Source organism: Hemiscyllium ocellatum, chromosome 17 (genome assembly GCF_020745735.1).
Source record: "Hemiscyllium ocellatum isolate sHemOce1 chromosome 17, sHemOce1.pat.X.cur, whole genome shotgun sequence".
In the NCBI taxonomy this organism is placed as follows: Eukaryota; Metazoa; Chordata; class Chondrichthyes; order Orectolobiformes; family Hemiscylliidae; genus Hemiscyllium; species Hemiscyllium ocellatum.
Window position 1 is genome coordinate 57405181 of NC_083417.1, and position 11866 is coordinate 57417046.

Below are 11866 nucleotides of genomic sequence, written 5' to 3' on the forward strand. Positions count from 1 at the left end.
CAAATGGGCTGCATAGATCATTTACTTTGGTGACTCCTGGCTTTTTTCTGCCTCTTCGACTAACCTCTTGATTTGATCGACTCTGTAAATGTGCCATTTGTCCAAAGATTGTATCATCTCAGAAAAATCTCAGTAGAATGATTTCAAAAGGAATGGCTGGGGCAATCTGAGCTCTACCCTGTTAGTCACTACGCTAATGACTATACTGCAACTCAGAATGAACAAGAATACCTTCAAATGGACTCGAAGGCAGCAAACAATATTGTACAAAAGAATTTGAGAGGGGGTGAGGAAGAATAATTGATTCTTTCTTGAAAAGGGCTAGGCCTGGTTCACTGAATTTTCTAAAGCCACCATTTATTGTTGAGAGACAAGGAGGAAACTCAAAATCAAATGACGGTGGGAGGGATTCACCTGCTTTAGGATTCACCACCTTCTATATCACAGTTCAGATGTGAACTAGCGCAGTTGACCACACTCAGGTCGGTGCTCAGTTGGTAATGCTCTTGCCACTAACCTGATACTACAACGGAGGTCCGCTGAAAATCCTGTCACCTTTGTTTTTGTCTGTCTAGGGGATGTTTGATGAGTACATGGAACTCTTTGTTCAGTTCGGTTACGTCAGCCTTTTCTCCTGCATTTACCCTTTGACGGCCATACTGATAATGGTGAACAACGTCACGGAAATCCGAATGGATGCGATGAAGCTCTGTCATCTCTTTAGAAAACCTTTCATCTCACCAGCAGCAAACATAGGGGTGTGGCAGGTGAGAAAGTGCATTGATCAGACTCTCCCTTAGAGGAGGGCTTTAAATGAGAGGCTGTTGTTGGGGAAGTTATCTTCATGAAATTGATAAAGAGGCATTCAATTTGTGCAAAAGATATGAAAAGATGGTTCTACCTAACAATCTGTTCCATAGTGATGTTTGCTTAGCAAAAATGTTGGTCCAGGACAGCAGGCAAGGTCAATAACATTGCTTTTGTTCAGATAGTATTTTGAGGTCTTCTACATCCAACTGCGAGGGATGATTTCATGTCTCATCTAAATTTCAACTGTGTCCCTCAGTAGAATAGTTTCAAAAGGAATGGTTGGGGTAGTTCTGAACTCTACCATGATTAGATTAGAGCATAATCTTAGTCTCATCTGAAATTTCAGCCTAGATTCTGTGCTTGAAATGTTGGAGTGGGGCTTGAAGCCACAAACATCTGAGTGCTCTCACTTAATGAAGGCAAACACCCAAAGACAGAAGTGTGGCCGATTCCTGGTTAGCCCTTGCTGACTCCTTGCTGTTTTATTGGATGCTCTTCAAACTTTCTTGCCAACGAGGAGTGAACACTCAATTGGTAGTATGAACAGAGGGTCGACATAACAAACAGCATGGGGTCCATCTGCTTCATATGGAGATTTGAGGTCAGCATGATCACAGTGGTGCACAAAATGATCAATTTGGCCTTTTTTTCTTTTATATGTTCTTAGAAAATAGTGAGTGGGAGTAGAGCCTGTTGATGCTATGTTGAATTGCCTGGGGAATATTGTGTGGTGGCATGGAGGCTCAGTGGTTAGCACTGCTGCGTCACAGTGCTAGGGACCCGGGTTTGATTCCAGCCTTGGGCGACTGTCTGTGTGGAGTTGACACGTTCTCCCTGTGACTGCACGGGCTTCCTCCCACAGTCCAAAGATGTGCAGGTCAGGTGAATTGGCTGTGCTAAGTTGCCCCTAGTGTCCAGTAGGTTAGGTGCATTAGTTTAGGGGAATGGGTCTGGGTGGGTTACTCTTCGGAGGGTTGGTGTGGCTTGTTGGGCCAAAATGATCTGTTCCTACACTGTATGGCAGAATACGCTGGAGGGATTCTATGAATAGGTATACTTTAGTTATACAGGGTATTGGCGAGAGCACATCTGGCGTACAGTGTACGATGCTGGTCATCATACTCACAGAAGAATGTTAATGCATTGGAAGCAATTCAGACAATTAGGTTATTACCAGGAATGAGCTTATTGTTTTCTGAGGCAAAGCTAGACAGTTTAGGTCTGTACTACTCAGAGTTAGAGGTTATTTAATTGAAACATAAAAGAACCTGAGAGGACTTGGTTATATTCTTTTGTGGGAGAATATAAAACTAGGGGTCAGAGTTTAAAAATTAGGGATGCTCATTTAAACGGAGTTGAGGAAACAGTTTCTCTTTCAGAGCGTTGTGAATCTTCGGCCCTCCCTTCCTCAAAAGGCTGTGGATGCAGGATCTTGAAATAGTTTTAAGGCAGAGGTAGATTGATTCTTGATGACCAAGGGGATGAAAGGTTAATTGGGGATATGCAGGCATGTGCAGTTGAGGTTAAAATCTTATCGGCCATTGAATGGCAGAACAGGCTGAAGAGGCTGAATGGTTTGCTTCTGTTCCTTGGTCATATGTGAAACTGACATCAGAGGCATTTCTGTGACTGAGATAGGACAGCAGAGTGGAACACTTTCAAATTAGCTCAGGGGGGTTCCAGTCTGTTTCCAAACAAATCATTTCTCTCCAACTGGCTTTCATTCTCTAGTGCTTCAATGCTCCAGCTGCAAGTTAGGAATTAAATTCACCTCTCTGTTAGTGGTAATATGCAAGCTTGGGTAAAGCAGTCTATCCAAATAATTGACAGCCAGGAGATGAAAGACACTGAACAGCAAGCCAATGTCATTGTGTCTGCTTCTAAAGTTTTCCTATTTACTTTTAAAGACGAAGGAGCTCCATGTTTTGTAGCTGGCGTATTTCAAATTTGCATCAATGTATTTTTTTTTATTAACACTGCCATGTCCCTCTTATTATCTGCTCTGTTTCACAGACTGCGTTTGAGATGATAGGATTCTTGTCAGTCATCTCCAACTGTTTTCTAATTAGTATTTCCCCTCAAGTAGAAGGGTATTGTGCAGAAAATAATATAACACCCAAGAATGTGTTGATCTGGACGGTTGGCATTGAGGTAAGTGAATGTCAATAGTGTTCATTCTTCTCTGTCTTGCAAGGGACAATGACAAATCACAATAGCTACAGACACAGCACAATATCAGCTACAGCAAGGAGGTGTTTAATGATTTTGAATGTATTAGAGTACAAATTGGAATGTATTTTCTCATCAGTCTGACAAATGGCATTCAAAGTGTCATAGACTTATAGAGATGTACAGCACGGAAACAGACCCTTCGGTCCAACCCGTCCATGCTGACCAGATATCCCAACCCAATCTAGTCCCACCTGCCAGCACCTGGCCCATATCCCTCCAAACTCTTCCTATTCATATACCCATCCAAATACCTCTTAAATGTCGCAATTGTACCAGCCTCCAACACATCCTCTGGCAGCTCATTCCATTCATGTACCACCTTCTGGGTGAAAAAGTTGCCCCTAAGGTCTCTTTTATATCTTTCTCCTCTCACCCTAAACCTATGCCCTCTAGTTCTGGACTCCCTGACCTCAGGGAAAAGACTTTGCCTATTTACCCTATCCATGCCCCTCATAATTTTGTAAACCTCTATAAGGTCACCCCTCAGCCTCTCATGCTCCAGGGAAAACAGCCCCAGCTTGTTCAGCCTCTCCCTATAGCTCAAATCCTCCAACCCTGGCAACATCCTTGTAAATCTTTTCTGAACCCTTTCAAGTTTCACAACATCTTTCTGATAGGAAGGAGACCAGAATTGCATGCAATATTCCAACAGTGGCCAAACCAATGTCCTGTACAGCTGCAACATGACCTCCCAACTCCTGTACTCAGTACTCTGACCAATAAATGCCTTCTTCACTATCCTATCTACTTGCAATCCACTTTCAAGGAGCTATGAACCTGCACACTCTGATCTGTTTCATTGTTCAGCAACACTCCCTAGGACCTTACCATTAAGTGTATAAATCCTGCTAAGATTTGCTTTTCCAAAATGCAGCACCTCGCATTTATCTGAATTAAACTCCATCTGCCACTTCTCATTCAAAGGGATTTCAAAGAGGACATATAGTCACCAATGGCTATGGTGGGTGCATTGGTGTAAGCATGATTTGCCCACAGTATAGTGACTGATATAACCAAAATAAATTACTTTGGAGCAAATAAAATTCAAATATATTTTCTAAAGGAAATTACCTACACTTGAAGGACTGTCCTCCAGATTAAATTGAAAAGTTACCTTTGGGTACACATCCTCAGGTACCTGAAGGCTAAAATCCTGAGGCTGGCAGGTAAGGTGGGGCAGAGACAAAAAAAAGTCTCTCAGGTCACTATTCACAATGACAAGGCAGCTGCAAGGATCTGCCAGCCATGGCAATGGCACGAGGTGTGAGAGGGAGCAGGCGACCAAAGCTGCCAGGGCTTCTTGAACCAAGTCACTTCAACAGGATTCCAACAGTTTGGGCCCACATTATGGACAAGTGTCTCATTCACCAAGGCCCATGGGAATTGAAAATGTTCAGCACCGTTTGCCCAATCCAGAAATCTATCCAGGGCACATGCAGCTGGCCCAAATGATGGAAACGACACTCATTGACTCTTTATATCAGTCTTTCATCTAGCACTGTACCAACAACACTGAAGAGATTATTGTCTTCACCACCTCGGGAGTGATCTGATAGAGCAGATCACCAGCTCTTTTAGAACCCACCAGTTGTGATTTCATTGAAATGAATGAGTGTCTATAATTAATGGATTTTAGAAGGAGTGGCTAGTCAACTCTGTTTGATTACCTTCTATACCTTTGTGTAACAACCTTGGTGATGGAAAACAAACAAGATTGTCAAACTCCTTAAAGAACCAGACCCTGCACGTGGAACATATGCCTGTGATGCCCGTATCATTAATAAAATGTGAAAAGAACATACTCACAAACTTCTTGAGTCAAGCCTTTTGGAATTTTATTGGGGTATTTCCTACCAAAAGCAACTGTACAGTTGTATATAGGCAAAGTGTAAGCTAAGGGCCCAGCCTTCTGCTGACCGTAAGAGCTGAGGATGAGCTCTCAAAGACCAATTTCCCATCCTCAGTGTGATACAAAGTAATGGAGTCAGACACTTAATTCTATTCAAAGTTTGTGAGAAGATTTGTAGCTCGGGTGCTCGTTGTTGTGGTTCTGTTCACCGAGCTCAAATTCGACTGGGACAACACTACTATTACAGGGCAAGCCAAACAGAGAACAGCCAGGGAATTCCTAGAGGCATGGCACTCATCCACAGATTCTATCAACAAACACATCGACCTGGACCCAATATACCGGCCACTGCAGCGGACAGCAACTGACAGCTGGAAGCGGCAGAGACAAGCCACTATAAATGCCGGAGGAAACAGCACAGACGCGCTTCACAGGAGGCTCCCAAGCACTGAGGATGTCACCTTGACAGGGGACGAAACGTTTACAACAAAAACTCCCAGCTCGGCGAACAGAACCACAACAACTTAATTCTATATCAACTGAGGGAACAAGAGCTAGCGAGAACCTAGGTATGATTAAGAAACATAATAGGGTCTTCTCCTCTCTTCCACTCCAACTGGTTTGACTGTCAGAGTACTGGAGGATAAGGAAGCCTGACCATGGTCTCTCCTTGCAGTCTGACTGGATCTAAGATTGACTTCAGAGCTTGGAATTATTTGTCTGTCTGATGCTAAGAAGCTGACTATTAATGCTTACACCCACATCCATACCTACCATGTGAATCTGTATTGTTTTTTTCCCTATTATCCACATTCAGTTGAGCGATTAGTGTTGAAAAATTGGGAATGCTCTTCCACGTTGGACACTCAAATTAAGGCCAGGCATCTTCCATGTGATCATATCACAGCAAGACACATCTCCAAGCTCTGGTCCCAACAAGGTGACCACCTCCATATGTCATTTCAGACACAGTTAAAGCATCTGAGCTGTAGGCTGCCAATAACATGGCAGCACATGCCAAAGTATGAGCAATTCTGGATGATCTGCTTGTTCTTACAATGAAAAAGTTAAACCAACCCTGTTTTTTCTTGCACAATATCCTTACAGTTGGACAAAGAAACTTTTCACCCAACATCTGGGATGGATTGAAACTTAGATCTGTAAAGAGAAATAACAGTTTTGCCTTTTCATCACTATCTGTGCCTCAGAGTCCTTGGTTGTCCTATTTTCTACACACACTCCAGTCACACTGACACAAACACACACACTCGTAAATGACTGTAGTTAATTATCATCTATGTCTATATTCTGAACATGACTATGCCTTTATGTAAGCTTCAAAGTCCTTTTAACTGATAAATAGAGCATTGAATCTCTAATATCTGAAGAGAAGCGCACACCCTCAGGAGGGACCAGGAGGTTGGTATCTTATGATCAGGCACACATGATTTGAATAAAAAGCCCATATCCCTCGAGCTATTTTTGCATCCTTTGATGAACATAAAGGTTGTCTGTTCTGCACTCAATAAGCTAGACATGGAATCAGAAATAACTGGAAATAGCACAACCATAGACATCTGAAAAGAGAGCAGATGAGTTAATGTTTCTAATCTGTCTATGGATCTGTTTGTCTACTCACAGTAGCTTTGTTCTCAATATCTAACCACTGAGACTGTTCAGACTGAAATGCAGTCAGATACAAATGTTCCTTCTAATTTGCCTCATTTGTTGAGCAAACCAGAACAAGTACAAATTTCTACACTTCAGTCGTTGCTGGAAAGAGGCTGTTTCAAAATGTATTCTACCCTAATTCTTTTGAAAGAACATAAAGGACACGGCAAAATTTTAAAAGCTTTGAAGTTACGCATTGAGGCCTAAGTTAGCGTTATGTATAAACAGTGCATATTCAATACGAGGGAACAAAATGAAAAAGATCAATTGATCAATATGCCAGCTCATAAACTAAGCTTGCAGAAACCTGTGCGTTTCCACCATTAAAGTCTGAGCTAATTAGAGACAGGATTATGTTAGGAATAAGGGATCTACAAGTGAATGTATGCCTACTGACAGAAAACAAACCTACACTCAGGTTAGTGATTGAGCTAAGCAGAAGCACTGAGGTTGTGAATCAATAGATGGAACATATTCATTGTTGAACAGACCAATTCTGGCATTATTCTGACAGAACTTCCAGGCATGAAGGATGGAACAATCACAGACCAAGGGCTGGATGCAAATCTTGTAAAAGACATCATGAGGCATGTCCAACATGGCTACGAAGAAACACGACAAACAGATACAGATGAGATACTGAAGAGATAGCGGCTGAAGAGAATGATGAATCACTACACGCAGTGTAGCAGCTTTGGTTCAGTCAGCTCGATAGGTCAGACATGGTTTGTGACTATGGGAATGAGAGCTGCAGAAGAACCTACAGAGAGTTGATCAGGAAGAGGTGAACACGCTGCCTAGCGGGAACACAGCACACCCAGGGGTTCACAGCAATCCAGCAACAGAAATAGAGGAACAACGACCACCATAAAAACAACAAATACCACAGGAATTGCACTCCCTGAGGATACAGCATCACCCAGGTGAACAGCCACCAACAACAATACAAACATGTACCTTTAAGAGTCCAGCATAATTTAAGCACAATGTGGGTTACGCATATGCAGAGACTAGTGGAAGCAAGGCATGAGAACTGTAGTGCATATAGTTGCTAATGTAGGCAATTCAGAACATACATGGCAGTGCATGCTATGCTATTTGTTTATTTGTATCAGGATGGGGATACTTGGATTGATGTGACAAATATCTGCCTGAGTCTGCCATAGTCATTTGACTTCTCCCACGATGCATATATCTTCTAGAGTGACATTTTAAACTTCACTTCAATAAAAATCCTCGCGGCGAACACACTGCTGTGTTGTACTCTTGAAACATAGACCAGTTTGTTCTTGCTACCTATTTAAGGGACTCATGAACTCTTCCACGGTTCTCAGGCCGACTCTTGTGTTATTTCTGTGTTTCAGCATGCCTTATTGGCCATAAAGATCATTTTAGCTTTCGCTATTCCTGATGTTCCTCAGTGGGTGAAGCTGAGGATTGAGAGAGTTGAATATCAGTCCCTTCAAGCCCTCAAGCACAAGGTAAATCATGACCTATCTAAAATATCAAAGAACTAAAGAATCTCTTTCAACAACTTACATTGATAGGGTACACTTAGTTGAGAAAAATGTCTTATGGTGCTCCACAGCACTGAGGATCATAGATAAATAGAGTCAGAGGATGCTGATGTGTAGAATGATCATGCTAGCATGGATGATTGGGTTGAATGGCTTGTTTCTGTGCTGTATGATCTGTGAGAAATCTAGAAGCAAATCAGAATCACAGAAGTCAGGAGAGCTGCAGACTCACAACCCTGTGTTAGCAAATGATCCTGTCATCAGTTACTAGAATCACTCCACTGATGCTTCAGATCAAATCATACACTGATTTTGAAGGTAGATACACATGTCTCCACAAAACAAGTGCAAGTCCTGCTGGCTGTTGTGGAGTGATTTCTAGCTCAGGCCTTCCAGTGATCCATGTGCGATTTACAAACAGATTTCTCATCATTCAACAACAGCTTGTGTTTACCTCAGAACATGTGAAACAGAAACTGGAGAAGGCCGCTGCACCCTTTGAGCCTGCTCCACCATCCAAAAGGATCAATGTCGACTTTCTAGCTAATTCCTTTGGTACCCAGAAATCTCTCACCCTGCTTTGAATGCATGATGCTCCCTTTTCCAAATCTAAAAGATTGGTCATGATCTTATTGAATGCAGAGTAGGCTCAATGGGCTGAATGGCCTACGCCCACACTCCTTTCCTCTGTGATGTTATGAATATGCTTAATCATGGGCATTCTCAGATTTTTGAGTAGAGAATTCCAAAGATTGATAACCCCTGTGGGTGAAGAAACTATTGTCCGTCGTAATGGTTGACCTCTGAAGCACTTCTAATGTAATAAACTCATGAGGTGATCTCGGGAGTGTCAGCAGTCAAACATTGATGCCAAGTCAAAAAGTGTGGGGTGGGTGGGTGGGTGAGGGGTGGGGGGGGGGGGGGGGGAGGGGGGTGGGAGGGGGGGAGAGGTGGGTCGTATTGACAGGATTGGTCAACAAAGTATGTTTAGAGGAGCTTCTTATGGAAGGAAGAGTGAATTGGGGGCTGTTTTTAACAGGGGCACATGGAACTGACCTGCTCAAGCCTCCCTCCTGAGGGGAAATGTTGATCAGAAACTGGCACTTTAAAAAAAGCCATCCCCAACCCCCCCCGGCATATGGGCCAAGAGCTGGCAGGTGGGACTAGGTTAATTTGGGATTATGTTCGGCATGGACTGCTTAGGTCGGATTCCATGCTGTGTGACTCTGTGACTCTATGTGATGGTAGTTGAGGCAAACTGAGAGCTGTAAGAGGGTAGAAATTGGCCAGTTAAGAGCCTCATTAGGCCTCACACTATGTGAACTAGTGGGCACCTTCCCTACCACCAGTACCTACCTTTTTTATGGAGGGCAGTTCAAGTCTGGACCTGGGCACTAGTCATGGTGGACCAACCATCCACCGAATCCATCCACCAAATCCATCTCCTATCCACAGGAAACACACCTTGTGGGAAGCAGTCAACTCCAACCTGATGGCATGGGGTCCCAGCAGCTAAAGCCACCAGTGGTTGAATAAAGGATGAACTTGGCAGACAAAAAGGGCTCATTTTCCATCAGCCTTGGGACGTAACTGCTATTTTCTCTCTGTTTCAGCTGGCTGAAGCCAATAAAGATGACAGCAAAGAAATGGTGGCGAAAGAAACACTCTCTGATGGAACTACGGGGTTCAATTCTACAGAGAGCTCACTGTATACAAGCAAGAAGCAGCTAAACTTACTGTAACCACTCTGTTACCACGAACAACAGAAATATATTTCTGTAAGCATTGAATAATCCCTGCTGAGAAATTATCTCTGTCCCTCCGTCATTTATTTTTATGCTTTGTGAATAATCACTCGGCTCCTTTGTTATTTTGTGGATTGCCTCTACATGCACAAATCTATATAGAAACCAGTCACTGATAAACTACACTCCCTACAGCAGAAACCATGACTTCCACTTGTATTTCCAGCTTTGTCTCTTGATTAAAGCAATAACCTTTCACAAATATAAATCATCACAGCCAGGGACAACACAGACCAATGGTCTGTTCAGAAAGGGTGGCAGCAAAACTGGTTTCTCTTTTACAAATAAGATCCTGTTTATTTAAATGATTAGCACAAAGTCCTCATTATTTCTGCATAATTGGCACAAATACCATCCTACCTAGTGAGATTTTGATCCCATTGCCTTTCTATTTTTAATGCTTCTCTGCATTGCTATGTGATGAAATGTTAAAACAGCAAGTTTCTCATGAAAGTATAGCATTCCAGAGGTTGAATGGTCTAACCAATGATAGATTAGCATACAATCCAGCCCTCTTGTCTGCGGTTGGTGCTGTCTGACAGTTGGAGACCTTTCCTTATGGCCCTGACTGATCGTAATATCTTTATCCAGAGACTCACTGATTGATGGCTGGGTTACTTACCCTGTGACACTGAGTGATAGTTGCAGGCCTCATACTGCAGCAAGCTGGCTGTACACTTTCCCATGTGACAATCTGACTAATCCTTGTGGTAAGGCCCTCTGACCATTTATTACTCTGTGGTATATTACTATCGCTTCAAACTGACAAACACAGAAATAGACAACTTCATGACAGCAATAGTTAGTGCTATTGGCCTCAATTCTATGTCTTGATGTTAAAACTGTCATTCACACACATACCCATCGGATATTACCTTGAGAAAATGTACAACATTCAGACTCAGTGATTTGTGGATTCTGATCTGTACTTTAATACCTCCTCTGCAAACCATAGAAAGTGCATAGGAACTTTACAACATTGATACTTGATAAATATGACATTGCAGAGGATTCAACATTAAAAGACTAAAAGGAAAAAAAGAAGGATTTGTCCCTTTGAAATGTTTGATGCATATAATGCTGGGTCGTTTATTTATTAGTTTTGTATTACTATTATTGCGTACATATGGAGTGGGAATGAATATTCTCATGTACAGTATTTCATTAAAACCAAAGCACAAAGTAAAGTCCATTGTTTTCTCATGGATTTCATGGGATTTTATTCTAACGTTCATGTTTTTGATATTTGGCCCATTTGAAAAGGCCCAAGAAATACCTAGACTTTTGTTTTTAAGAATAGGGTCCCTATAAGGATATTGGGACATTTATTTTAAAACTATCTCCCAGAAGTCATGCATTAAGCAATTTGCTTGGATTTATTTACTGGAAATCACATGCCTGGATTATGGCTTTATATTGGGTATTGATTAGAGTTCTGCTGGAGTACATCCAACTGAGAAATAGAGAGACAGAGAGAAGCCATTCCAGTCCGTCATCATTCTCTCTCAGAAACCTCTTTTGGAGGGTCCAGTCAAATAACTGAAACCCCGACCTGCCTTTTCTCATGAAAATCCACTGAAGGGGTTATTCTCAACAGCACCTTGTGAGCTCTTTAAATGAACTGTGTTTGAAGATCCTAGTCACAACCACGTTTAAGGAATATTCATCTGTATATGCCATGATGCCACTTGAAAGCTATATTGAACATTTCATAACTTATCATATTTTTCCTTCGGGAACTAACAATTATTGGCCAAAGTGTTTTTATTTCAAAATTTATCTCTGCAGTGAAGTTTCCTTTTTTCCCTTACTTAGTGTGTAAGTCCACACATTTGTAGGGTTTACAGGTATTTAGAAGGATAAATACTGATACTTTAATATTTCAAACTTAATGTTAATTCAATTGATATATTTACCAAACTGATCCTGTTTTTACAACGAATTAATAAACAACAATTCTGCCGTTTATTAAAGAAATCTGG

General features: G+C 41.9%; 1 protein-coding gene across 2 annotated transcripts in view; it reads left to right on the forward strand.

The window, feature by feature from the left end:
* Positions 1–11028, forward strand: part of ano10b (anoctamin 10b) — a 32727-nt gene extending 21699 nt beyond the window's left edge. The window contains exons 11-14 of one of the 2 annotated variants that reach the window (XM_060838194.1): positions 576–767; positions 2824–2961; positions 7927–8043; positions 9693–11028. In XM_060838194.1, the coding sequence (XP_060694177.1) occupies positions 576–767; positions 2824–2961; positions 7927–8043; positions 9693–9821 (576 nt within the window). In that variant the 3' untranslated portion in view covers positions 9822–11028. Of the gene's footprint in view, positions 1–575; positions 768–2823; positions 2962–7076; positions 7187–7926; positions 8044–9692 lie in introns of those variants that run through there. The other variant, XM_060838195.1, reaches the window with a different exon arrangement.
* Positions 11029–11866: the final 838 nt, after the last annotated feature.